General features: G+C 41.7%; 2 protein-coding genes across 3 annotated transcripts; one reads left to right on the top strand and one right to left on the bottom strand.

Moving 5' to 3' along the window:
- The first annotated feature begins 592 nt into the window (after nucleotides 1-592).
- nr1h5 (nuclear receptor subfamily 1, group H, member 5) lies at nucleotides 593-26,796 on the top strand. 2 transcript variants are annotated; one of them, XM_063886247.1, is made up of 13 exons: nucleotides 593-729; nucleotides 1,370-1,439; nucleotides 12,874-12,973; nucleotides 16,783-16,918; nucleotides 22,026-22,424; nucleotides 22,516-22,656; nucleotides 22,793-22,917; nucleotides 23,722-23,820; nucleotides 23,912-24,008; nucleotides 24,252-24,368; nucleotides 24,975-25,067; nucleotides 25,165-25,278; nucleotides 26,266-26,796. In XM_063886247.1, the coding sequence occupies exons 4-13, from the start codon at nucleotides 16,822-16,824 to the stop codon at nucleotides 26,466-26,468; spliced, it is 1,485 nt and encodes a 494-aa protein (XP_063742317.1). In that variant the 5' UTR covers nucleotides 593-729; nucleotides 1,370-1,439; nucleotides 12,874-12,973; nucleotides 16,783-16,821; the 3' UTR covers nucleotides 26,469-26,796. The 2 variants fall into 2 exon arrangements, with proteins under 2 accessions (XP_063742317.1, XP_063742307.1); XM_063886237.1 differs by having other exon boundaries at nucleotides 1,370-1,453.
- LOC134866207 (E3 SUMO-protein ligase ZBED1-like) lies at nucleotides 1,726-4,334 on the bottom strand. Its single transcript, XM_063886223.1, has 2 exons — nucleotides 3,449-4,334; nucleotides 1,726-3,204 (listed from the first exon to the last, which is right to left on the bottom strand). The coding sequence occupies exons 1-2, from the start codon at nucleotides 4,320-4,322 to the stop codon at nucleotides 2,165-2,167; spliced, it is 1,914 nt and encodes a 637-aa protein (XP_063742293.1). The 5' UTR covers nucleotides 4,323-4,334; the 3' UTR covers nucleotides 1,726-2,164.
- Nucleotides 26,797-27,263: the final 467 nt, after the last annotated feature.

Below are 27,263 nucleotides of genomic sequence, written 5' to 3'. Positions count from 1 at the left end.
TTGCCTAATTTAATAATGTGATTGCATGATTCTGATTATTACACAGCTTAGTTGAATACTCGATTATGATAGGTCAATTCAGAACATGTGACAGGTTATCAATACAGCAGTACAGACCGCTGTCAAGGACAATAATGAAGGTTGTTAGGGAGGATCAAGAAAGAGAAAGGAAAATATGTTAAAAGACAGAGCGTCAGATAAATTAACAGAACTAGACGGACAGGAAGTAAACACCAGAGTTGTGGACTCGAGTCATGAATTTGATGACTTGAGACTTGACTTGACAAAATCTAAAAGGACTTGCACTTTGACTTGGACTTTAACATCAGTGACTCGCATTTGGACTTGGACTTGCCCCTTTTGACTCGAAAAGACTTGCGACTTTCCCCAAACCCAAAGATTAAAAAGTATGTTGACATGGACCGCGATATCTCTCTTTGCATCTGTGTGCATAACGTGTGTGGCATGACATCCAATCAAATTAGATCCACGTTATTTTGATCGGACAGCATCCAACCAATCAAAGTACTGGACAACCAATGAGGCGGAACAAACTATAAGGCGCCAAGTAGGCAACAATGATACCACGGGTAGTTTCGTTTGGATTTAAAACTTTGAGGTGGTCAACAAAAAAAGAACTGCAGTCTGTAAAACATGCGGTACGAAGATAACAGACGGAGACGCGACAACTTCCAACTTCGTTCGACATTTGAAGTTGCACAAAGAACTGTAAGTTTTGAATGAAAGCCAACACTAGCTTATCGGCTAATTGCTAGCTTGCTGCCAGACGATTTTTCCGATAGAAAAACTAAGTATATCTCACTCTCTCCAGCACACCAGATTCCATTGACAAAAATGGCTATTTTACTTTGCATCACAAAAGAGTTGCTAGCCTACTGCTGCCTCATTGAGGTCGTTTATGTAATTTAGGTAAATCACAACAACGCTGAACTATCAACGAAGACATAGAATAGCACAATTAAACTTAATCATTGAGCCAGCAGTAGACCAGCAATTTCTGTGTGATGCAGGTACAATTGCTGTTTTTGCCAATGGAATCAGGTGTGCTGGAGAGAGTGAATTAACAAGCATATTTCAGTTTCCTGTCGGAAAGGGCTGCTTGATGGCAAGGTAAAGCAGGAAAAATATAAATTAATATACTAAGTCTACACTGAAAATGGAAATGTGTTTTATCAATGTAATGTTAAAACAAACACAATCTTACAGTATACAATACAATTCATAATAATACAAAAATCAATATTAACACAATGTTAGCATTGATATATGAGGAGATAGTTTCAAATGCAATTTATGTGTGGCTATAAGGGACTGTCTGACATCTGTTTTATATGCTTACCTGTTACAGATTTGAAGAATACCAGATGAGTAGAAGCATCATAGATGAACCACAACAGCCTTCAATCTAGTGCTGGGCGGTATGGCCAAAAATGTATATCACGGTATTTTTCAAAATTTTAACGGTTTCACGGTATATGGCGGTATTTTTTTTTTCATGCATAATCAGCTGTTCACAGCATTTTCTACTGGTTGAGAACGGAATTACTGCAGTAGATAGACTTAGGATGGTCTTATGTTCTGTCATGAATACTGTAGAATAACTCCACACTAGTAAAGGTTCGCATGGCCCCAGAAAATGATGCTGTTTACAAAGAAGAGCTACTCATGATTCTATTGAAGTAAGGAATTGGAATGCAAAGACAATTGCAGTCAAAATAGAGAACTTTTACTGTGCAAATTTCAAACATCTTTATAAAAAATCAATACAAAACAATTGTGCAACTTAAAATAATTATACTTCTGTATTATGTTTGAGGTATATTCACATTCAAATAAATAGTAAAACAAAGTGAACTGAACAGCGTGCAAAGGTAACTGGCATAATAAATACAAAAAGGTGTGCAACTTGCATTGGTTCCCAGGTACTGTATTCAAGTAAATTAGAAAATAATTGACTTGAATTGCTTTGAGGACGTCAAACAAATAAAATAGTCAAATAAAATGATGCAACTTGCATAAGTTATAACTTCCTTCAAAAGTATTGCTTCAAAACCAGTATTGAACATATAAAATAAATATATAGTGCAACTTAGCTCACAGGATTATCCTGTATAATGCAAACAATAATCACACATTTCAGCATTTACAAATTTTGAGCCAGGAAAACCAGACGGTCCACAGCATCTGGTTTGAGTGCAGCCCTGTGGCAAGTGACAATATTGCCACCAGTGCTAAACACTCTCTCAGATGGAGCACTGGTGGCAGGGATGCATAAATACTGCCGAGCAAGCTTGGCAATCCGAGGGAAATTTGTCTGATGGCATCTCCACCAGTCCAGCGGGTCTGCATCACTGTCAACCTCTGTGGTCTGTAAGTAGACGGTCAGCTCCATTTTAACGCTTTCCTCTTCTGACACAGTGCTGCTGCTGCTGCTGGTGGTGCTGGTGCTCTGCCTTTTGAAAAAGCTGGCCAAAGTCTTTTTTCTTTTTTCCTCAGGAGCAGGAACAGGCTCTGCCTCTGCTGCTGCTGCTGCTGCCCCAGCAGCCCCTGAGAGAGTGTCCTGTTGAGCCTGTACTAGTGACACTATTTCTCTGGTTGCTCTGCGTAGAACCTGCTCCACCTTTTCTTTGTCCATATACTTGGTTCTAAACCGTGGATCGAGAAGAGACGCAATGTCAAGCAGGTCATCTGTGTCCTCATCAGCATACTTTTCATTCAAGTAGGCAAGAATGTTTCTCTTCACATCCTTCGTCAGCTGATTATCACTCTCTTCCTCTGCCAGAATGGATGTGTTGAAGAGACTGAGCACTGGCTTGAGGTAGGAGACACTGACATATTTCTCTCCTGACAAGGCATCTGTAAAGTCCTGGAGTGGGCTCAACACCTTGTTGACAGCCTCTAGGACATCCACATCTTGCCAGTGAAGGACCAAGTGCCTTGATTTTTTGTCATCTTTTAGAACCTGACTAATGGCCCTCTCTTGTTCAAGTACTCTTTGAATCATCATTTGACGTGATCCCCACCTGGTAGGCGTCTCAGTTGTGAGCACATGCTTTGGAAGGCCCAGATCATTCTGAACCATGGCCAGGTCCCTCCTTTTCTTCCACGAGTATGAGAAGGCTGACACAATTTTTTTGCAGACACCTACTGCTCGTTGAATGCGGTCGTCTTTCACACCTCTCTCTGTAAAAACAACAAATAATTATATTAGTTCACTTATCCTGATGTTAATTAAAACATTGATTTTACTTTGGCCCCTAACCAATTTATTACATTTAACCCACATATAACAAGTTGAAAATAATCAAGTTAATAACAATAATAATAATGATGATGATGATTATAAGGGATAACAGAAAACTCCTTTTTAATATAATTTTAAAGCTATCAATTATAGTTCACTATTAATATCATAATTATTGCTTACCTATGGCTAGGTGAAGCCTGTGACCAAAGCACTGGAGTCTTGTCCAATGGTTCAGCTCGATGGCCTTCTTGATGTTGGCTCCATTGTCTGTTGTGATGGCCACTAGCTTCTGTTCTGAAAGCCCCCAGGAATCAAGTGCCTCTTGTAGGCCTGCTGCAAGTAACTCTCCAGTATGGTCATCAGGAAAGTAACTGGTTTGCAAGCAATGGCTTTCCAACACCCACTCGTCACTTATGAAGTGTACTGTAAGACTAAGGTATGGATCCATAGTCCGACTGGACCACATATCTGTCGTTGCTGCAAAGTGCTTGACGGTCGCTAGGTCTGTTTCCAGCTTAGCTCTGTGCTTTTGGTATAAGTTGGGGATAGCTACTTGGCTAAAATATTTTCTGCTCGGTATTTCATACCTAGGATCCAGCGTGTGGATCATCTTCGTGAAGCCTTCCTTTTCGACAGTACTCAGCGGAACCATGTCTTTGGCTATGTGGATAGTGATCGAATTTGTGATCTCGACCCACCGTTTGCTCTTTTTATCGTAGGCAGTCCCTCTAGCAAACGCGTCTCGAAGTGTCATTTGGCTCGACTTTTCTTTAGCTTTCCCCGTGTTACCTGCTGATGTGGAGGGTGCTGACCTTAGCTTCATGCATTCTTGATATTCCACGACATGCTTGCGGCTTAGGTGGTGGAGCAAATTGCTCGTGTTGCCGCCTCCGGCGACAACTTTAGCCCGACAACACTTGCATAAAATGGATGTTTGGTCGACGTCGGATTTTTTAAAACCAAAAAACTTCCAAACAACAGACACGGCTCCTTTTTTTGGCACAAGTTCTTCTGTGTCAGCATGTTCTGCAGCGTCGATTTCCGAACTTTCCATGGTTATCCTATCCATTCACAGCTACGTTACTCCACTCCACGTTACACCACTCCAGTCACTGTTTACCTCCCCTCTCAGTCGCACCATGCGTGATTAGATGCGCAACAGTGAAAAGGGTCTTGACTGAAACAGTGTCGATCGGCACAGCGTTCCGAACGTTGTGTAATCAAATGCACCGGTATGGCGGTTTATTACAAATTCATATCATAACGAAAATATAAACCGGTATTCGGTGCGAACCGGTATACCGCCCAGCACTACTTCAATCTCACAATTCTTGGACAGTCGTGAAGCGCATTGCAGCATGAGTCATCCACAGCAGTACAGTAACAGTAACGCAATACTGTCCGACGTGATTATTGATTGCAACCTTCCCCTGTCTATTGTGGAACACAAGAGTTTTCGGCACTTTCTGAAAGTAATTGACAGTAAGTACAGCCCAGTGTGTCGCAGAACGTTGACATCAAAAACAGAGAGACTTGCTGGGGAGGGACGTTCAAGATTAAAAACTCAATTGAGCAACACTGAGCATGTTTCAGTCACTGTGGACATTTGGTCTGACCGAAAGATGAGGGGATTCCTTGGTGTCACTGTCCACTGAATCTGTGACCAATTTGAGTCAATATGCGATGAATACAACATCAAAGATAAATTGGACTACATTATTAGTGACAATGCTGCTAACATGCGAAAGGCATTCACTGTGTGCTTCCCCAGTAAACAAGAGGATGATGACGGAGATCATCTTGATGACCCTGATCTCTGGTGTGACTTAACCCTGGAAGAATAACAAACGGTAGATGCTGCTATGGCAAAGAAACAGCGCCTGCAGTGTTTTGCGCATACTCTTCAGCTGGTGGTGGGAGACGGTTTGAAAGAAACAAAAGTGGCATGTCCTTCTCTTTCCAAGTTATCAAAACTTAGCTCATTGCTGCACACAAGCACAACATTCAAAGATGTGTTTGATAGTGAATTTGGGGAACAGAAAGGCGTCCCTGCTGCAGTCAACACAAGATGGAACTCAACACTGAGGCAAGTAAAGGCAGTTCTCCAGTGTGATCATGTAAAGCTCTGTGCCATTCTAGAAAAGGCTGGGCATAAGGAGTTGTCATTCACACCACGAGAGTGGAATCTGTTGAAGGAGTTGGTGGACATCTTGAAGCCATTTGGAGAAGCAACTGATTTGACACAGGGAGAGAAGGTCGTCACAATCAGTGCAGTTGTTCCATCCGTCTTGTCCCTCAATCATCACCTTGAGAAGCTGAAGCCTCAAGTTCGTTTCCTGAGTGGCCTGGTCAGAAGTCTCCAGGCATCCCTGAACAAAAGATTTCTTGGGATCTTCATTAACATGAAAATGGCCGGGACTCAAGATGGGATCACTGCCCCCTTTTCAGACCCAGTCTACCTCAAAGCAGCCGCCTTGGATCCAGCCTTTTCTCTGCTGTGGATGGAGCACCATGCACTGGTCAATCGTGACATCAAGGCAGAGGTGGCACAACAAGTTAAAGGTATATATTATTGACTTCAATGCAACTTTTTTTCTCGTAGTCTGATCTTATTGACAGCATCAATAATTGCATTTTTCAGTCTAACACTATCACCAACACCAATGGTAATAAGGGCTCTTTTGTTTCTGCTGTTGTTAAATGTTTTTCCAGAATTGATCCTGCAAGATGCTGCAGAGACTGAGCAACCTGTGCCTCTGGTTGATGAAGAAGAGCAAGAGGACCTTGGAAGGGCTGTTTGCTGCATACCATAAGAGGAAGAAGAAGGATGTTGGGAGCACTCCAGCACTACAGCTAAGTCACTACCTAGACACAGCCGAAGGACAGAACGCCCTTTTGTTCTGGGCACTGAACATGAAGTCTCTTCCTTCACTCTTCCGAGTGGCCACCAGAGTCTTGGCAGTGCCTGCCTCTAGTGCTCCAGTGGAGCGAGTTTTCAGCCATGGTGGCATCATACTACGTCCCCATGGTGCACAAATGACAGACTTTTTGCCAATTTGATCTTTTGCAAATGCAATGCAGCATAGGGCCCTGACATAGAAAAGCACACCTCTGTTCATTGTCATGTTCATGACACTTCACATCTAGTCCCCTTCCAGACACACACACACACACACACACACACACACACACACACACACACACACACACACACACACCCACCATTTTTTGGGAGTGAGGATATCTTGTATGAAGTGGTGACATGTTTGAAAAGGTTAAGGCAGTGGTTCCCAAACTTTTTCTGCTGGGACCCCCTTTAAGACCTAAACATATTTTGGAGCCCCCCCTAAACACCGAAACTTTTAGTTTCTTGAAAATGTATTTTGAAATTCACGCAAACAGTACAAATAAACAATAAGGGCATAATCACCATTACAAGACACTTCAAAATAACATTTATTCATGTGTTTTGTGCAACAGCACTGTTTTAACAACTTTGCAACTGCAACTTCTCTTCTTGAGTGACAAAATAACAAAAAAAGTAACTTACATTTACTTTTAAATTGTACAACTTTGAACCTATTTCATCTTTTTAACATCTGCACTGAATTTGAAAAAATACCCCAGATTTGTTTTTTCATAAAATATTTCATACATCTCAGTGACTAGTGTGGGCTTGCTTTGAACTGCAGATCTTTTCAAATCGTGGTGGCAACTGTGAGATGGCCACCCTCAGTTCATTCTCAATGTCCAGCTTTGACCTGTATTTGGTCTTTATGGAGGCCACTGCAGAAAAGCCCACACAAAGATAAGACGTGGCAAAAGGGAGTAATACTGCCATTGCCTTTCCACCCAATAGTGGGTAGTCCTCCTCCACCCCAATCCAAAATGCAGTCAGTAACTTGGCCTGAAACTGCAGTTTCAGTGTGGAGTCTGATGTGATATCAATGAACTGCTCCTCTTCAGCAGTGCTGAAGTCAGTAGGTGCGGCTGCAGTGAAGGGGTCTAGGATCCAGTCATATTTTGCTGAATCCTTCACTGAAAAATACCTCTGAAAATGTTGTAGGGCAGAGATGTGTGCTCTTATACAAGGCACGATTGTGTTCTGAATGTTGTTGGATTCAAGAAAAGCATGAAGGTTCTGAAATGAGTATGTTTCCCTCCCCAATTTTCCGCTCCCACATTTCCAATTTCCTTGAAAATGATTTTATTTTATCTGCAAGATGCAGAAGGTGGGTGTTGGTTCCTTGCATCTGCAGATTTAGTTCATTTAATTTCTGGAACATGTCACTGAGGTAGGCAACTTTCGTAAGAAATTTTCATCACTGTAATTAACCGCGAGGTCATGACCCTCCTCCTCCAAAAAAATCCGAATTTCCTCCCGCAGCTCAAATACCCTGGACAGCACCTTCCCACGTGACAACCATCGCGCTTCGCTGTGAAACAAAACAGCTGTGTGATTGGATCCCATTTCCTCGCATAGCGCAGAGAAAAGTCGGGCCTTAACAGGGCGCGTTTTGATGTAGTTCACTGTGGCAATGACGTCCGTCATCACCTCGTTCAATTCGGGACTCAGCTGTTTAGAAGCCAACGCTTCTCGATGGATCATACAGTGAGTCCAATGAACGTTGGGCGACACACGCTTTATGAGCGCTTGGAGCCCGTTGTGCTTCCCAGCCATTGCCTGAGCCCCATCTGTACACACCCCAACACAACCCTCCCACTTCAGATTGGCCTCTTGCAAGTAAGTGTCAATTACTTTGAAAAGTTCATCAGCAGTGGCTCGCGTTTTAAGTTTTTTGCAGAACAACAGGTCCTCTTTCATGTCCCCTGCAGCAATGAATCGGACGTATGTGATTAATAAACAGTCCTTGTTGCTGTCGGTGGCTTCATCCACCTGCAGAGCAAACCGGGTGCTTGCACGCACCATATCGTTGACCTGCTCCGCTATGTCACTTGACATATCAAGTATGCGTCTCCCAACAGTGTTGTTAGAGAGAGGAATCACTTTTAACTTGTTTGCTGTTGCCTCGTCAATCATAGTGGCAACCATATCGATAGCACAGGGCAGTATCAGTTCCTCAGCTATTGAGTGTGGTTTTTTGCACTGTGCGACACGGTAGGCCACTTTATAGGAGGCAAGCTGAGCATTGGCAGGGACAGACGCAGATTCTACGAAACTAGTCTGTTGGATACGACAGTTATTTAATTTTCTCTGAAAGAAATCAGCCGGCTTGTCTTTATGCTCAGGGTGTGTGGTCTCCAGGTGACGTTTAAGCTTGCTGGGTTTTAGACTGTCAGCGGCTAGCACTCTTAAACATAGAACACACTGCGGTCTTTCCTCACCACCTACCAGCGTACTAGTGAAGCCCAGCCCGATGTACACCTTGTCATATCTCCTCGTCTTTTTCTGAGTCGGAGTGCTTGATGGCTCGTACTGTAAAGTAGGCTTACGCTTGATTGGACCCGCTGTTAAAAACTTTTCCATTTTAAAATGTTCAGTTCTCAAGACTCACGCATGGCTACTGTTATCAAAAAGTTTTTGGGAAACGCACCCCAGGGTGAGTGGTCCGTTAGTTAAGGTGGTATAGGCTCATGGTGGCATGTAGACTAAACAACTGTATTAAGTGCCACCTTAACAACAGACGCGGTTCTGCAGTTCACGCAAACCGTACCCCTCCCCCGCGACCCCCCTGCAATACCTCCGCGACCCCCTAGGGGGGCGCGACCCACATTTTGGGAACCACTGGGTTAAGGTTACACTTAGGTTTTGAAATGAGTTAAAAAGACTGAAAATATTTTTTATAAAGTGGTAACACATTTGGAAAAGTTACATTCAACTGTTTTTGTGATCCTCCAAATACCTGTTTGAGGGTGAAGACATGTTTTTTAGTTCAAGGCTAGATTTAAGTTTTAAGGTGAAGAGTGTTTTGCAAAAATGAGGATCTTTTGAGACGCATTTATAGTGCAATAAGCAATGGAAATACAATGTCAGCACTTTCTGTGGAAATTACATTTGCCTTTGTTTATTTCAAATGTGTTTGAACAATGTTCTTGGTTTGATAAATATACAGATCTTAAAAGCATACATGATTTGTGTAAATATTATTTCTCCGTTGTTAAAAGGACTTGAAAGGACTTGAAACTCAATCGGTAGGACTTGGGACTTGACTTGAGACTTGTCGGTCTTGACTTGGGACTTGACTGGGGACTTGCTTGTCTTCACTCGGGACTTGAAAGCAAAGACTTGAGACTAACTTGTGACTTGCAAAACAATGACTTGGTCCCACCTCTGGTAAACACTAACAGGAACACGGGCTGGGCTCTGTAGTGTTTGAGGACTTGTCAGTGGATCAGAAACCGTGAACAGAGTTGAACAGTTACAGAAAACTTCGATCAGTGCTACCGTAAAGCATACCTGCAAACTAGTCACCTTTCGGCGAAATTCGCCGTTTTCAACTCAAAATATGTCATTGACGTGAATCGTGTAGATCCGAAGAGTTTTTGTTTTTTTTGGGGGGGGGGGGGGGGGGGCTGACCGACGACTGACCGACCAACCATAGACTATATAACCGACTGTATAATGAGCAAGAAACAAGTTTGCTATCTTCACAATAAATAAAATCTTTGTTCAAATGACTCGCGTCCCACGACCACCGACCAATCATAAGCAAGATAAACCACAGCGCGCGCTTTTTTACCCATCGGTCCCTCTTGGAGTGGAGTGCTCAGTCGTCAGCGAGTGGTTCTTCTGGACAATTTTTGGGATACGTTACAGATACAAGTTTTGAGGTAGGTCTAGTTGCAGCTAATCTGGCAAAAACATTGTATGCTGTATCATTTTAACGTTGCTGAAGTCAAATTATTTTAGCCAAATAAAGTGTATTAACATGCTTAAGCTTATCAGCTTGTTAGGTTGCTAGCTAACCTCAGTGAATTGTGTTAAAGTTAGCCTAGCTAGACCAGTTCTACGTCACCTCGTTCAATGCGAAAAGAAGACGTTTGTGAAGGCTGATCTCCACAGCATCCGTCCTGTTATCTGATATTACTGGCGGCTATGTCATTGTGGTCAGATATGAGAGGGATGAAAATGAACACGTAATGAACAAATACACATCCGTGTGTGGTTTAGTGAGTAGCTAGTAGTGGTGCAACGGATGATCCGTGATCCGTTCGGATCAATTATTTCGGTTTCGCATTCATCAACTTTTTAGTAGCTACGAAAAGTTTGGAGTTACGAACAAAATCTACAAACGCTGGCGACCGTGTGTAGAGTTAGTTTACAGTAAACACATATAACGCTTCACTGTTGGAAATGACAGCATTCATATTGCGCTGTGTTATGTACACAAGACGCAGATGCCTTTGAAACACGCGATCTAAAAACGAAAACATATTTTATATGTAGTAACAATTGTTGGCAATTGGCAGGTTTAAGATCCAGATTAGGTTCATGGTTGTGAATTATCTATGTAAATCGACTCTATAGATTACACGTTCATTCTACATGTTGAATGATGATAGCGTAATACAAATATAGGCTATACATACAATGACAAAACTGCCGTGGGCGATATGTTATCCGTATCCTTTGTTAAAATTAATGTTCAATAGCTCTATGCCAATGGAAACAACAGAACGTGCGCATTACATATGGACCAATGCGACACGTTCATTACGGCCATGGACCGATACACACTCAGTACCGTATGCACATCAACCGGCATTTGCGTGTTTAACACCTTGTTTAACACTGGCGTTACCGCCGCTTAACTTAAATAATGAAGAACTGCTTTTAATTACGACTTGGCCGAGATCTTAACGTGCTGTTCATGCGTTTCCCATGAATAGCCTACTACTATAACTCGGAGCGGAGCAGGATATAATGCGCATGTGCGACGTTGCTAGGCAACGTGTACAAAGGCTGGGGGGGTGGGGATGCCCCCAGACCCCCCTACAACGGTTTAGTTTGTCACCTTTTTCAGCCCTTCTGAGTTTGCAGGTATGGTAAAGGTGTTGTCTTCATAGCGGAAGAAACACGGATCATTTTAAAGTCAGTAAATAATTTCAATTAATATCGGGAGTCGTTGGTTTGTTTAGTAACTGGTAGCGTCGGGCTCCGTTATCACCCTGTCGGGTGCTCTTTTCCCCATAATGACCACCTCGCTGCACATTATCCTTTGCAGATCTGCCGTGAGCTAGCTAGCTAATGTAGCTAACCTAGTCATTTAAAATATAGCCTACTGACAAAACACTTACTATTATGAAGCAGACTAACACTGCAACAGTGACAATTGGCCAACTTTATAATTCCTGATCACTTACTGACCCATACTGGGCAATTTTAGTGTCCCTGTTTCCGTTTTGTTTTGAGCTTCTTGCTGCACTTTTTTTATGCAGTGCATTTAGAAATTGTGCGCATGTTTCGTCAAGTTGGTGAAGCAGTTTCTTCATTTGCTTCGTCAGACTTGTGTTTTTTTATTTTCATAATTTGTGAACTTTCAGCGCGATTCTCCTAATGGAAGTGTTTTGGGCTGTTGTAACGATAACGATTGTCTAATAATAGTGTTACTTTTTTATTCATGTATTTATTCTAACTACTTCTCTTGAGAATAAAAACTATTCAGGAGCTCCTCTCCCCTACAGTTTTCTCTCTTCACATCCCACTTTTAGCCCAGCAGAAGTCAAGGCCTGCTCTTGGCCTTGATGTTGACCTTTGACACTTTGCCTCTGCTGACCTCCACCCTCGGTGACCGCGTTCGACCGGCTCCTGGGAGGCCCTGACAGTCGTGCTGTTTTTCCTCATTAGCAGATTCACGCTGGCCTTTCAGTTGCACCCTCCTCCCTCAAAACACCCCCCCACACACACACACACACACACACACTTTCCCCTTACTATTAAACATAATGCAATCACACACTCAGAACAGTAAGGGCCCACCCACCAAGGAAGCAAGGTCAGTACAGAAAACATTGTGTGTGTGTGTGTGTGTGTGTGTGTGTGTGTGTGTGTGTGTGTGTGTGTGTGTGTGTGTGTGTGTGTGTGTGTGTGTGTGTGTGTGTGTGTGTGTGTGTGTGTGTGTGTGTGTGTGTGTGTGTGTGTGTGTGTGTGTTTTGGGGTGGAGGATTGTGAAACAGTGGCAGAGAGATTGTGAAGGGGGTCGGGGAGTTAGCAGGAAGAGCCAGTGATAGGGAGCATCCATCCATCACAAGGGATGAACAAGAAGCTGTTTATAAACACTCCATACTGGGATTTTTTTAATGAGAGCATTACAGCTCCTAAAAGCAGGGCAGTGGAGGTCTCAGAGGTTGGCAGTTCAAATCCCTAGTGCATCCAATAAGTCTCATGCTGGGAAATGTCATTGTGATTTTTTTGGTGGAGACAAGCGCACAAAAATGCAACTGTTCCCTGGCCTCATTTTCATGTCTCATTATTGCCCATGAAATGTCTGTTAATGATTCTCCTTCTCAATGACAATTTTTTTTCTTTTGAAAGTGGAACATTTGCAGGAAAAGAGGATCTTTGGTCGGGTTCCCACATGTCCAACTAAAACACACATCAAGAGTAGCTGTCTGTTTACTCTGTGTGTTTGTGTGTGTATGAGGTTTGAGTCTGGGCTGGACTACAAAAAAGTGAGATAGTTTGACAAAAGGGAGAGGACATCGGGACGCTCGGGTGCAGCAGGAAGAATCCTACCATCAACGGTGAGTCCACAACCTCGACAACTGCAACATAAACAGAATTGTTGATACAATTTTATAATTCATCTATATTTGTATTTTTTTCTGCTGTTCTGATTTCAACGTTCAATTGCCATTTCAATGCATTCCCTGCAAGGATGGATCTTTCATTACAGACGTTACTCATGATGGCCAGTTGAGCATGCTGCATTTAGGTCCGTTACAACTACCATATGACAATTTACATTCCTACTCATGATAGCCAAATAACCCCCCCTCCACACTTGCTTACACACGCTAAGACATAAGCTTTGGACTTTACTCACCAACACAGAGGCCACTTTTTAAGTGAGCGTTGGTTTCCTGTGAGGATCAGTAAACAGTCCGGGCCATTATCGAGCTGCAGCTACCAGCCAGAAGCTCTCTGATAAAGAGGAAAAAAACCCTGTCCTGAATGGGATTTATGATGTGTTGGATTTATCTTCAGGCTTGTTCTCTGAGTGATTCAGGAGTAATGACTTCAAGAGGGTTTTCACATGCCAACAGATGGTTTCAAGTGTTTAACACATTTCTGTATTACTCTGGTGTTCACCTCATCATTTTGTCTTTGTGTTGAGGAATTATTGTACAGAAACAAAACTAATTCAAGGAACGGGCCAGAGTCTTAACTGTGCCTAAAAGTATTTTTCTCCTCTTCTTCCGCTTTCTTGACACTCCTCATTTCATCTTTAGGCTTGTGTCCAACAGTGTGACACCTCAAGAAGATCCATGGCGACATTTGCACACTCTCAGATATTGACCCAATCGTTTAGTGTCACTCCCAGCACTGCTGCCTGCACTCTACTCCCAGAGGTCGGAGTCAGTTGGAGCAATAGCTGATTGCTTGTTTTGCCTCCTCCTCACATTTATGGACCCAACATCGCTAATAACTGAGAATTAAGAGCCTCTTCTTTAGCAATTCACTCACCTAGATTCTGTAGTTTTATCAAGAAACCTAGAACGGATCAGGGGCCTCCTCCAAGGACAGGTGCTTTATCTCACAATATGTTAAGAAAGTTATTGTTTCTGCCCAAGTCGGGGTCCGCTCCAATCTGTAATGGGCTACTCCCTGGTCCATGCTACACCCTTCCAACAAGCATGATGAACAATAAGCCATTACCATTCCTTTTATCCAAATCAAAGAACTAACCAAACTGAGAAATATCCCCTCCATGCCAGAAGTAATTTGAATAAAATCAAACAACCTGGTTCTGATTAGAATAAAGTGAGTTGATGTTAAGTCATTGGTAGTTATACATTTGTAAGGCCATGCTAACAACGCTAACGACGCTGGTGATTCCCTGATGATTCCTTTAGCAACAACATGATGGTGGCTTTGTTGGCTTTTAGTAAAATATTTCAACAACCTTTTGATGAATTGGCATTACATTTGGTCCTGGATAAATCCTACATACCCCCTGACTCTTCTTCTGGCTTCTCCGTAGAGATGACATTAGGTGGATTTCCATTAAATTTGGTGCACAAATGCATGCCCCCACTTCTTGTAGTAACTTTGATGGTCCACTGACTTTTCCTCTACTGCCATCAAAAGCTCTGATTAGGAATTTGCGCAATACTTTTTACATTTATGACTGTTAATATCTTCAGAAATGATCAGATTCCCATGATCTTCATCCGTACTTTGTGTTGAATTCCAGTTAGGAAATGTAAGCATGCTACTGCTGTAACTAAGATGGTGGAAGTGATAAACATCAAAACCTGCTAAACAAAACTATGTTGACGTCATTGTTAGCCTTTTGGCTATCATGCTTATGTTCAGATCAAAGCAGTGATGTATTCAGTGTATACGTAGACCAAAATATTACTAGTCTAAGTAGAAATACATCACTGAAGAACAATAATAATATGTAATCATTAAAGCATTTAATTGCTCCTGTAATGCTGTTAACCCGGATCTCTATGTAATCCTAAAACATTCAAAGTATTATATTAATGTAGTTATCGACATTGTCACCATGTGAAGGAAGGCTTGTAATGCTGAATTCATCCAAACAGTTTGTGGGATTTCGACATTTTAGTTTGTTTCCTTCTTTCGCTCTCGAAGGTTAGTTTGTGCTTTTTGCTGACAGAACAATGTATTGATCGTGGAGCACTGTAGTCACATGTGTACCAGTTTACCCTTTGGACACAGTCTTTAAAAGAATGACACAGTGTAGTTAGCAACCAAATTCCTGTTAATCGTCACTGAGATTGATCGGGTTTTCTACAGTGAAGGCTGCTGCTTCAGCGGGCCTTCTCTCCCCCCTTGCTCTCCACCGGTAGGTCCTGGCTCCCATAATGAGTCAGTGAAAGCGATGATATGCGGGTGGGAGGACGCCGTTAATCCGCAGTAAGCATGCTGCATGTCAAACAGGCCTGCTCACAGATTAACAGGACAGTGTGGAGGTCGCTTCCCTGTCTCTCCTCTTGTGGTTCAGGCCTCGACTCCTCTCGCTCTGCCCCGGCATGTTAACTGTCTGAGGGGGAGGCGGAGGTCCCTGAGCCTCTTAAATCTAAATGCTGTCCAATATTAACTGCAGCACAAACAGAACAGCGGTAAACAAAAGAGCAGAATAAACACACTCCTGTAGGCTTGGAGGACAAACATGCGCGCGCACACACACACACACACACACACACACACACGAACATGTTAAAGGGATAGTTCACACTACCTTAAAGTGGTGTTGTATTGTATACATATGAATCTCCATTCAGTGTATTAAAGGGGTCCGATTATGCTTTTTGGGTGTACCCTTTCCTGTTGTGTGTTGTCTTGCCTGTAAATGGTCTCCAAATGCTAAAAGCCCAATTTACAAGTTACTTCCTTAACTTCATGACATCACTGTATACCACTTGCACTGCTACTGGCTAGGGCTCCAACACATTGTACATGACAGGCTAAAGGCACAAATACGAACCTGAAAATGAACAAATTAAAGCCCCTTGAGTACAGAAGGTTGCGATAGCGTTTGTCATTTCCCAGTTAAGAGAAAATCAGGAGTACCAGCACCATAAGCAATCTACTTTCTTTAGGAAACCTTAAAACTTAGTCAAATCAATTATCGATTAAGTGTACATTATATTAAGAATATCTTCAGTTTTACCTTGCTGACTGAGCGCACATATGTTCTGCTTCTGTGCCTCTTTACAGCAGTAGGCTACATTGCTTTGCTTAGGTATTCCTATCTCTTTCTCCAAACTGGGGACATGCCCACTTTCCTCCACTCATTCAAATCATCCAAACCGTCCCTTTTAAGAATTGTAACTTTTAACACCTGATTTAATGACGTAAATTATTTAAGTGTCATCAGATTAAATTGACAAAATTTTTGCCTCGAGTAGGCCAGCTGTTGCACTATGGGATACATCCAATTAGGCCAAACTGTAACACACTCTCTGCCCATGATGGATAACCTCTCCCTCCATGCATCCCCGCTGCCCGTGAAGTCTCCGGCAGCTTTAGCCGTTTGGACCAAACTCCCATCCCTGTCCTTCCTGGGTGTCCCTGCTTTCCCTTTTGTCTATCCCCCTGGGGGACGGTTAAGACCTCCTCCAGCACATCATCCACCACAGACCAAGATCCTCAGCTGCACTCGTCCTCTCTGCTTTAAAAAAAAAATAGGCTGGGACATCAGTGTGGACAGCTCAGAGACCTGGACACATCTTGGGGATTGAGGAATGTCTCCCAGATCCTTCATATCTGTGTGAATCCTCTGAGTAATTGTCTGTGTGTTTGTGTCTATGCATGTGTGGGTGTGTGTGTGTGTGTGTTTGTGTGTATGTGGAGATAGATCCCATATTTCTAGCTGGAGAGAGGATCTTCTGTCCAGATGAGAGAGTGGACTGAGTTGGACATGAGTTTTTCGGCAGGGGGCTTTCTCTCCGCCTCGGATGGTTACTGCTCCACAGAGCCGCTCCAGTATTATGGTGAGTCCTCAGTGACACTTCTGTCCCTCCTGAATTGATTTTACTTTGCCTTTTACTTTCTCTTCTCCCTCTACTTCGGCTTTTTTTCAGCTTTTTTAAAACAGTGTGTGAAATAGAAACTCTCACAATCAAAGATAAGACACTAAAGATGAACTTATGGACTAGTTATGATCACTTAGTTAGACTGCTGCCGTTTTGATACCAAGGAAGTTCAGGAAACACTGAATATGAAGTCATGCGTCTGAATGTGTTATGTGCTATCAATGTTTTATGATAGTTTAAATGCAAACTACAGGTGTTATCAGTCCATGTCAAGTTAATTCAAATGAAGCTCTGTAACGTCATTGGTAGCTATAGACTTATCTGCAGTAGCAACAGCAGCATAGTTTGTTTTATACTGTCATAATTTGCTCACTTACTGCAGATAGTTTTGGTTGAAATGCTCTTTGTCCTTTAGGTATTTGATATAAAAAATAGATTTTCTTCAACTAGATTTATTACTAAAATAAAAAATCACATCTCTGCTATATGCCCATGCCCCTTTGCCCCTGGGTAACCCACAGACCAATGTTTTCATAGGGACTATTTCTTCAGTGAAATGTAGTTCCCATGAAAATAAAATAAAACACCAAACTGTTAAGGAATTGACCCTTATCTAAAGTGGGACGAAAACAATTATCTTGCCATGTTACTAAACAATATTAATGGCCCTTTACAATCTATGGTGTCAGAGGTGAGATGCCTTTTGCTCTACATTTTAGGAAAATGTGCTTATTTTTACACCAAGCTAATTTGTGTCTGATATTGACTTGTAGTCCCACTATGTCAAATTTGAAAGATGAAATGTTACATTCTTCTGCTCAGAAATGAAAGACTGAGCTCATAAGCAAATCCATTAATTACTTCATTACACTCAGGGCTTTTACTGCTTCACCTTTACTTGTTCTTAAATGACCAGGCAGAAACCTACAGATATGAGAAGTAAAAACAATTGGGCGCCTAAAAGCTGCATTCTATTTATTATCCAGCAGGGGCAAGTCAACTGGTTGCCAAAACAAGTCAAGTCCAATTGAATAGAAGTCTATGAGAAAATGACCCACCTTCTCAATTATACTTACTTCAGTATAGATGTTCCTAATTAATTGACATTACAACCAAACCTAACCCTACATGTTGGTTATCCAACAATTAATTGTTCAGCATTCTGTTCTTTTGTAAACACTGGTTTAAAAAAACAAGATGGCAGCAGCCAAAGTGCCAAATTCGAAGGCTTTAACCCATAGTCCACAAAGAAATGTGGGACATCACAATGAATGCTTAGGGTAGATATTGCTGTAAAACAGTCGGCTGACGTTGGGACTTGTTTTGGTACTTTTGTATTTCTATTCTGTAAAATCACATTTGCACATTAAACATCATTCTGTGATCGTCACAAAGGGTTGATTTAAGTCAACAGGTTATTTATTGTTGCACAATGAGGACGTGACTCTTACAGCTGATGAATGAACACCAAGCTTTATTTACCGCCTCTGAGAACTTGCTGACAAGAGGAAAATAGTTTTTGAGGAGGATCAGCCGGTGTGCCTCAGAGGATCTATTTATACTGACATGTATCATCAACAAGTTTCCCCTGTTGTCTCCCCTCCTGGCCCTAGGAGTAGAGGGAGGCGGGGAGCTATGGGGGGTAGTTTGCTGGTGTTGTTTTGCTCCCTAGTGTGCGTGGGATGGAAGGGAGGCTGAGGAGTGTTTAGACAGTGTTCAAATGGTTTACAAACAGTGCGGATCACAGCTCTGTCACATACAGAGAAAGCAAGGACCCCCCCCAAACCGTGGTCGACACAGTAAATACAGGAAACATCTGGAGAGAGAACGACAGAGAGGACAAAAGGAAGGAGTGAGGAGGGGTGGTGACAACTACTCAATCAGGGCAAGGGTGTGATTTCAGTTTCTACATCTACTCTAATTTATCTTTTATACAAACACTGGGGTCTTAAATCTGTACTTTTAAAGACTTTATTAGTCATGAATCTTTTTTTAAGTCAAGGTTGAATACTGATGAAACTCACAGAGAGAGTACCAGCCCTTATGTCCTTTTGACTTGGATGGATCAGAGAGGGCGAAAGTCTCACCAAGCAGCTTGTGAAAATTAGGGGGGGAAATCTTTCATATCTTTGTTGATGAAGTGATAAGCATGGAACCTGGGAAGTGTATTTTCTGTGAATGACTCCAAGGCAAAGTGAATAAGTTCCAAGAAGAGAGCAAGCTATTTCAGAGGTCTAACTCGATATTAGAGGATCAGGAGAAAAAAAAACCGAGCGGGACTTCCTACCTCTGTCAGTTTTGTTATATTGCTGCTAGACACATCGTTAATACAGTTGGGTACTGTGATGGAAACCTCTGGAGCAATGGAGTCGAAACACAATGAGTACATGGGAGAGCTGGAACTTGATGGCAAACACTGAAGGTATTATGAGGTTACGTCCGGAGAATTGACAAGACATGTGCTGCCGCCTGAGTTGACACAGCGATGGCCCGACTAAATCTGAAGATTTCTCACCCGGTCCCATGTATTTAGCTGGTTCTGAGAGAATAATCAACATACTGCATAACAGATAAAACAGGAAAGCACTATAACCTCTATCAGCTGATGCAAACAGGCAGGAAATAAGGAGACAAAACACTGAGAGTGCAGCAGCCCAAGGTTGCAGGCCTGTGCTCAGTGAGGGCAAACTGATAAACTGGGTCAAAGTTATGGGCCTAAGAAAATATTTTCCCAACAGGTACCATCATTGATGCGGGAGAGCAAAAGGTTTTGATTTCACAGAAAGAAACACCAAAACATGACAATTGAATCGAAATAGTTTGTTGGATTAAACCATGTGTTGTATCTGACTGAGTTACTGAGATGATTATCTTTATCTGCGATAGAATGAATACACTTGCAACATTTGTTAAACCTTGCATAAAATAATTGTAATGTTTTTGAATAATCTTTTTTCACCTTGTTCAAGCTATACTAGGGTAACCAACTTTGACCATTATTATGTTTAAATGTGTCTCCTGTGAATCCAGTCACTCCTTTGAACAAAGCTAAACAAGCATTGGTTGGTTTCCCTGTCAAAGATTAAAGGCACACTTTGACCCTAATATAAAGGAATGCACATTTTCCACATTATCAGATTTACATTAGCCCTCATCTTTCCACATGTTCAATCATTTTAACCTCTATCTCCAACAGCCCTGAGACTCCTGACAGGCGGGTCGGCTCTCTGTTTAATCAGCTCCTAGCAGATCCCACAGTCGTACTGGTCCAGCTGCTCTTTCAGAGTCTGCCAGTGGTCACACATGTTTTCTCAAAGGAGTCAGGACTAGCGAAAAACAAGCTGCTGATCCACACTCAAAGACGTATCAGCCCGTCACACTGAACAACCATTACAGGACTGGATGAAACCTCCCAAAAATGGGATCAAAAAATCCTAAATGGCGCTGGGAGCTCTCAGCTGCATCCTGTGCGGAAAGTTCACAAGGCCTCACTCTCAGATTTTTATTATTTCCCCAAAGAGCCATAGAAGCAGTGAAGTCACACGAGTCACGTAAGAATACATTCCTATGACGCTCTTTGTGAAAGCGTTCCTGGAAACGTTCATTCATGTTTCTGTTCTGCTAGTGCACATGATCTTGACATTTTTCAGATGTGTGTGACCCGTTTTAATGGTTTATGGTATTGACCCGATTACACATTTAAGAGGGACACCTGTTGGATCGTGATGCTCTTTATGTTTGTTTTATCCAGTCCTCCCTATCATGCTTGATGTTTGACGAGAAAGCTGTAGCTCCTCTTTTAACAGAACACTCAATCCAGAGCACATTTACACCCTACTGGCGTCCCTTCACTGGCTTCCTGTACATTTTAGGATTGATTTGAAGCCTTTATTGTTTGCAGACAAATCGATAGCTGGCTGGTTCCAACCTGACCTCTCTCTGACCTTTTGCAACCACATCAAGGTCACTCAGGTCTGCTGACCAATTGCTTGTGGTTGTGCAAGATCATGATTGAAGCGCAGGGGAGGTCTCTCCCTAAACTCTGGAGAGAGTTGGCTCTGCGTCTCAGGCTGCCTCTACACCGCCTAATGTTTAAACCCTGTCATAAAACATATGCATTCCTGGGGTTTTATGACAGTATTACCTTTATTTTAAAGGTGAAGCTTTTGGTTCAATTTGTCCTGTTTTGGGTGGTTGGGTTGTCTGTGTTTCAGCAGGATTACAGGAAACACTATTAGGTGAGGGTGTGGTATGATCCTAGGAATAACTTATTACATTTTACAACAGATCCACACAATATTTAGTCTATGACCGCAGACCTTCTAGGTTATCTATTTTAATTTAACTAGTATTTTGTCTTAAACTTGTCACTGTGTTTTATTATTTTCTAAGGGTTTGTGTTATTTTTGGGGTTTTGGCGATAACTGAAAAATGAATGTGCTGATAAAATAACCTGATGTTGACATTTTGGACAGGCATGGATAAAAACTACAGAATTGGCGTATAGTGCAACACGGCCATTCTAGCTCTTTAAAGAGCAGATATTTATTTTAGCAATTGTAAGTAAGACAGAAGTAACTTTTTGGACTGTTCAGCTGTGGATAAAGCTAATCTGGTACAATACGGAGGATATCCAGCAACAGTATTTAGGATTGACTTGGTATGTATGAGTTCATTGTTGGTTTGAGTCTTTTGCTGAGGTTTGTTGACAATAAGAAATATATAGAACATCACAGTCCTTACCCTAAGCCGATGGGATGTTGCTTACAGATTCAAAGACGGTTGGATTTGATAGATTGTACAGAAAGGCAACACCAGGGAAAATGTTCCAGGAAATGGCAGTTTCCCAAGAAGGTTTTCTAGGAATTTCAAATTCCTTTACGTGTGGTCTTTGAATGTCAGATATAGCTGTGTTAAAAATGTTCTTGCATCCTTTTTTTAAAAAGCGTCATACTTTTTTTTCTGCTGGAAAAGCTGAGTCTGATCACAAATACAAACATAAAATACAGAGAGCCTCAGTTGGCACGCATGGTAAGTGTATTCATTATATGTTTTTCCATTTCAGACATGCTGTCGGACCCTCTGGGCTACCCCCTGCAGGACCCTGACCTCCAGCTGCTCCCTTACAGCCAACAACAGTACAGCCCGGCCAACTTGCCCTTCTCCCTCTATGGCTCTCCGCCTTCCTCCACCTCCTCTCCCTCCTCGTCCTCTTCCTCCTCACAGGCCTGCCATCTCCCCTACCACTACAGTCCACATTGTCTGGAGGCCCCATGTGATCCCAGCCCGGAGCCCCACTGCAGGGGCCTCGCTCAGGGACTGGGAGCAGTAGGACTGCCCCTGGGGCGGAGGACACGGGTGGGGTGCGGAGGGAAGGGCAGAGGCCAGGAAGAGCTGTGTGTGGTGTGTGGAGATAAAGCGTCAGGGTACCACTACAACGCTCTCACCTGCGAGGGTTGTAAAGGTAGTTTACTCTTATATGCAGTTTCATATTTTTCTGAAAGGTTATCTTGTTAAAAGTGTAACCACACCTTCTTTCACGACGTGACTTGCAGGTTTCTTTAGGCGTAGTGTAACCAAAAAGGCTGTGTATCACTGCAAGAGTGGCGGTGGCTGTGAGATGGACATGTACATGAGGAGGAAGTGCCAAGACTGTCGGCTCAGGAAGTGCCGTGCTGTGGGAATGCTGGCTGAGTGTAAGCAAGCTCCATCGCACTTTTAATATATGAAATGAAACATTAAATTTTATCTTTTAAAACAAAACCAATAATTGATATATCACCCTTAAACTAAATGTATTTATTTAACTCCAAATGCCCGTTTTATTCTCAGGCCTTCTGACAGAGGTGCAGTGCCAGTCCAAGCGGCTGAGGAAAGGAGGAAAAGGCAGAGGACAGGAGGAGGAGGAGAGCCCAGATAGCAGGAGGGTCAGCTCTACCAGCAGGTTACCTGGACAGGTAATAGAAAGCAGGACTCACTCTGATTGGATGGTTGCCAATTATTTCCATGCTAGTTTCATAGCCCTATGGATGTCAGTGTAGACCTATCAATTAGTGGATTCCGGGCCAGACTGAAATTGGTCAACAGTTCCTGGAGGGACTGCTATGCCACAGTAAAGACGTTCATGATTCCCAGAGAGTGTATAATTCTGACTTTGATTATCCCCTTAAAGGCCATCACAGCAATTATTCAGGCTTTGATTTTGGGCTTCATAATTGTGTGGTTGGTGTTACTATTTTTTTTAATATTCCATCCAATTAAACCATTTTCTCATGTTTTTCCAAATGGATCTGATGGAAAACACATTATTACCTTAAGGTAGTCCAGCTCATTGATTTGCAAAATGTGCCCACAAAAGCCTGCTACATAAGCATAGAGGTCACAGACAGAATATAGTTTTTTAGTCAAATGATTCGGTTATACGGTCGAATTGTCATGTGTTTATTTATCGATGTTCTTGTTGTCCAATGATCAGGTTTTTTGTTAAGTGGTTGGTTGCCTGTCAAAAACATAACTGGTGATTTAAATGGTTCCGTATATGATTTCTTTAAAGGTTTGAGGAGAAGGTTATTTGGTCAACATGTTGTATCTCTAAGTGGTTTGTTGGATGAATCAAACATCAGTTCTATAGCTGGTTGGGTGATTAAGCAAACCTGTATAAGGCCATTCTAAACGCCCCTTCCCCTTAAGGTAGTCAGACTGACACAAGAACTTGTATCTATTATTTTAATGGTAATTTGTTAACTTTCATTTTGCACCAGGCTTTGTCTGTCAGTTTAACCCGGGAACAGAAGAACATTGTGGACAGGTTGGCGGAGGCCCATCGGCTGTACAGAGCTCAGGACACCAGCGACTGCAGGGTGGGTCACACAGTATGTGGAAAAATCATGTTAAATCTAAGAGCTTAAAGAGTTAGATTCTTATGTTGATTGATTTTTGGTCTTTGCTCAGTTGTTCGAATGGCCATGTACAGAAGAAATGGAGGGCTTTTCTGATGTCGTATCGCCCCACCTGCATAGACTGCTTCAGTTTGCCAGAACAGTGCCAGGTAGGATGGAGAAAATCTATATAAAGTCTATTTAGATTTAATAAATATACATGTTTATGTTACTAATATATTCTCTAATTAATGGGAAATAATCTCAAATGAAAATGACATTCAAATCCCACCAAAGAGTTTGGTAGGAATTGATCAAATTCTGTAATCTATGATACACGTATAGAAAATCTTGTAAAAATCAAAACACACAAAAAACTGCATTTAAAAACATTCACGATGTTCCCCTCACAGGTTTTGATCTCCTGGATTTTTCAGACCAGAGATCTTTGTTGTCTATCTCTTCATTGGAGGTCATGTTCCTGCTCTCCGCTCAGCAGTTCTCCCACAACCCAGCAGGCCCCAGTCCAGGTGAATAAAACCAACACATACACCTTCATGATTCCCACTCGAGATTTCATTCTATGGAAGCACTAAGGGGCAAAACAGGATTTTTGGTGATCCATTTTTGAAGTCTGCTTTAAATTGAAACAGGGGTAAATAAAGTTGATTCAGGTTAAAAAGATACTTGTTTATATGTTTGAGTGAAAACTGATTGGACCTTTAAAAATAAAAAAGTTGTTGTAATACTAATTTTCTTATTTAACAGTTACTTCAAGTATTTATTTGGCAAGGAATGCATTTCAATGAGCGTTAATTACGCCCAAACACAAACAGACCATGAAACTAGCCGTTAGAATGTCAGCTACAAATACAGTGGTGTATTTGATCCTCTTCTGGCCGAAAGGAGCTTTTGAACAACAACACTTCAAATTAATTTCACCTCGCAAAGCATTTTTCTACCACCTATTTTGTAGATTCAATAAAAAGATTATCTTGGAAAACACTTTTTTCCCCCATAAAAACTGAAGAGAAAATAAATAAGTTCAGACTTAAGAAATGAAAGTAATACATTCTCCTAGCTTTGTGGCTTCCATACACTTCATTGATTGTTTGACTATTTTTCTCTATCATCAGCTCTGCAGATTTTTGGTATGTCAACACACAACTGGCTGAGAAATGTAGAGTCAAAGGAAAACTTCCACAGTAGGATGCTACCAGTCAACTCAGGTAAATACAGACATACACTGACTCTCAAACATCTTACAGGTTGAAAATAAAATACAGTTTTACAAATAAACAATATCCCATTTCCTGGTGTGAACAGAATGCAGCGAGGATCTCCTCGGGCCCGTACTCAACTTCTTCCACAGCATGGCAGCGTTGCGGGTGACGGAGGCTGAATACTCCCTGCTCACTGCTACAACTCTGCTCTGCTCAGGTCAGACCAGCAATGATCCTTATAAACCTCTAGAGCTCTTACATAGTGTGCAACATTAAATGAATGAACCAATCTCTCTCAAAGGGTCTCACTATCAGAAGTGGAATGCAACTTATAACATTTAATCAAGTAATTCACTTAAGGAAATACTTGTTCTTCTTCACTTGTATATTGATCAATATTGCACTTTTAACTCCACTGCATTTTTCTGATAACTTAGGTTAGTTTCAGATTTTCCTTTTTATTACAAAATAGGTCTGAACGATTTTGAATATCTCTTTTTGTGATTACTTTAACTGATTTTGCAATAGCTCTATGATTCAGAAGAGAGTGCACATTTTGCATCCATGTTCTCGCTTGAAAAATAAATGTTAAATTATGTAAGGGGTTCTATTCTGCTCATTTTCACATTCATATTAGTATGTTGAGCCTCAACTGTGACATGTTTACTTGCTTTAATATCCAAATAGCTCTTTATTTTTCTCATACTGCCTGTGCTGCAACACTTCTTTTCACCCTGTGTCTGAAACCAGACCCCAGTCTGCTCTGATTGGTTTGCTGGCTGGCTCTGTTGTGATTGGTCAACCAATTAGAGATGTACCACCCCTTAGATTATTTGATATAATGAGTACTTTAACTTCAGTTTCTTTATGTACATTTTGATCGACATACTTTTTAAATGTTGCTTAAGAACATTTTTGAATGCAGGACTTTTACTATAATTGAGTATTCTACTTTGTGGTATTGCTTCTTTAAATAAAGTAAAGGGTCTAAGTACTTCTTCCACAACTGATGACCATACACTTCAAGGCCTAAAATAGCTCTGTGACTATTTTAAAAGCCTTAAAACTGACAACCTGTGGTACACATTTGTATTTTCTCCTGTCAGTAGCTGTTTGGGATGTTGAACCGGTCGATGTGTGGATAGAAGCACAGAGGAGATGTTTCTGTTTAGGTCTTATTAACTGGCATGTCTCTGTCCTGCAGACCGTGCATCCCTGCAGGCTGCCAGCTGTGTTGAGAAAATGCAGGAAATGATCCTGGACCTGCTGACCAGAGTGTGTGGGGCCCAGGCTGGAGCTGCGCGAGGAGGACCACAGCGGTTTGGCCGCCTGCTGAGCAGACTGACGGAGCTACGGACACTCCGTCACAACTACCTCCTCCTGACAAGACCGCAGCCAAGACAATGACTGAGAGGACATAGTGGAAATACTAAAACACCACTATCATCTCTGGGGAGTTTCATTTTGGAATTGAAGGACTAAATGGTGCCGTAAGAGCTGGGCAATTTTACAAAACCATTTAGGTTATTCCAAGGTTTTATTTACTCAGTCGACAAAAGTCCAGCTTTCATTGAATTGTTGAAAGCTTAAGATGGGACCGAGATGTTTGTGGACAGCTAATTTGTTGGGACAAAATATATTTTATAGGTCTTTTTATAACTGGTGTATTCAGCTTACATGTAATTGTTATTCGCTATGCTGTTGTTCAAATAAAATTCAAATGTTCGGAGTAAAACCTGGGGCTGAATGGATAATACTTTCACAAGACCTGTTGGCCCTTTCAAACACAATTAAAGGAAAGACTAACAAATGTATACTAAAGTATGTCAGAAAGTAGAGTATTTAAAAAATCAGAGTTATGTTAATGTGCAAAAAAGTAATAGAGTTTATGAAAAGTATGTCATTGTATATTACATCAGAAAAAGATAAATGAAATCACTGAGTATTAGAACTGACTTAGTATAGTGTCGAAAATATTGGAAAAAGTAGATTGCATATTGACTATCTTGAACATTTATGTTGAACATTTGGGAAGAAACAACATAGCAAACTATGGCCCAAATATCAGAAGAAGAAACACGGTATAGTATGTGGAAAAACAAACTACATAATATTGTAAGTCCAATATGTGAGAAAAACTACATCGTTTTTTTGTCTATAATGTGGAAAAAAGCGACTCAGTATAATATGATGCGAAAAGAA

Source organism: Eleginops maclovinus, chromosome 1 (genome assembly GCF_036324505.1).
Source record: "Eleginops maclovinus isolate JMC-PN-2008 ecotype Puerto Natales chromosome 1, JC_Emac_rtc_rv5, whole genome shotgun sequence".
Lineage (NCBI taxonomy): Eukaryota > Metazoa > Chordata > Actinopteri > Perciformes > Eleginopidae > Eleginops > Eleginops maclovinus.
Note: the sequence above shows the minus strand (reverse complement) of the source record. Positions and strands in the feature narration are given on the sequence as shown.

What these genes read in the sequence shown, in the direction of transcription:
- LOC134866207 (XM_063886223.1), bottom strand. Translation starts at nt 4,322, where the DNA reads ATGGAAAGTTCGGAAATCGACGCTGCAGAACATGCTGACACAGAAGAA. An exon ending in CAGGCTTCACCTAGCCATAG is followed by an intron (nt 3,205 to 3,448) that starts GTAAGCAATAAT and finishes TTGTTTTTACAG; the next exon opens with AGAGAGGTGTGAAAGACGAC.
- nr1h5 (XM_063886247.1), top strand. Translation starts at nt 16,822, where the DNA reads ATGAGAGAGTGGACTGAGTTGGACATGAGTTTTTCGGCAGGGGGCTTT. An exon ending in AGGACACCAGCGACTGCAGG is followed by an intron (nt 23,821 to 23,911) that starts GTGGGTCACACA and finishes GTCTTTGCTCAG; the next exon opens with TTGTTCGAATGGCCATGTAC. An exon ending in TACAACTCTGCTCTGCTCAG is followed by an intron (nt 25,279 to 26,265) that starts GTCAGACCAGCA and finishes TCTGTCCTGCAG; the next exon opens with ACCGTGCATCCCTGCAGGCT.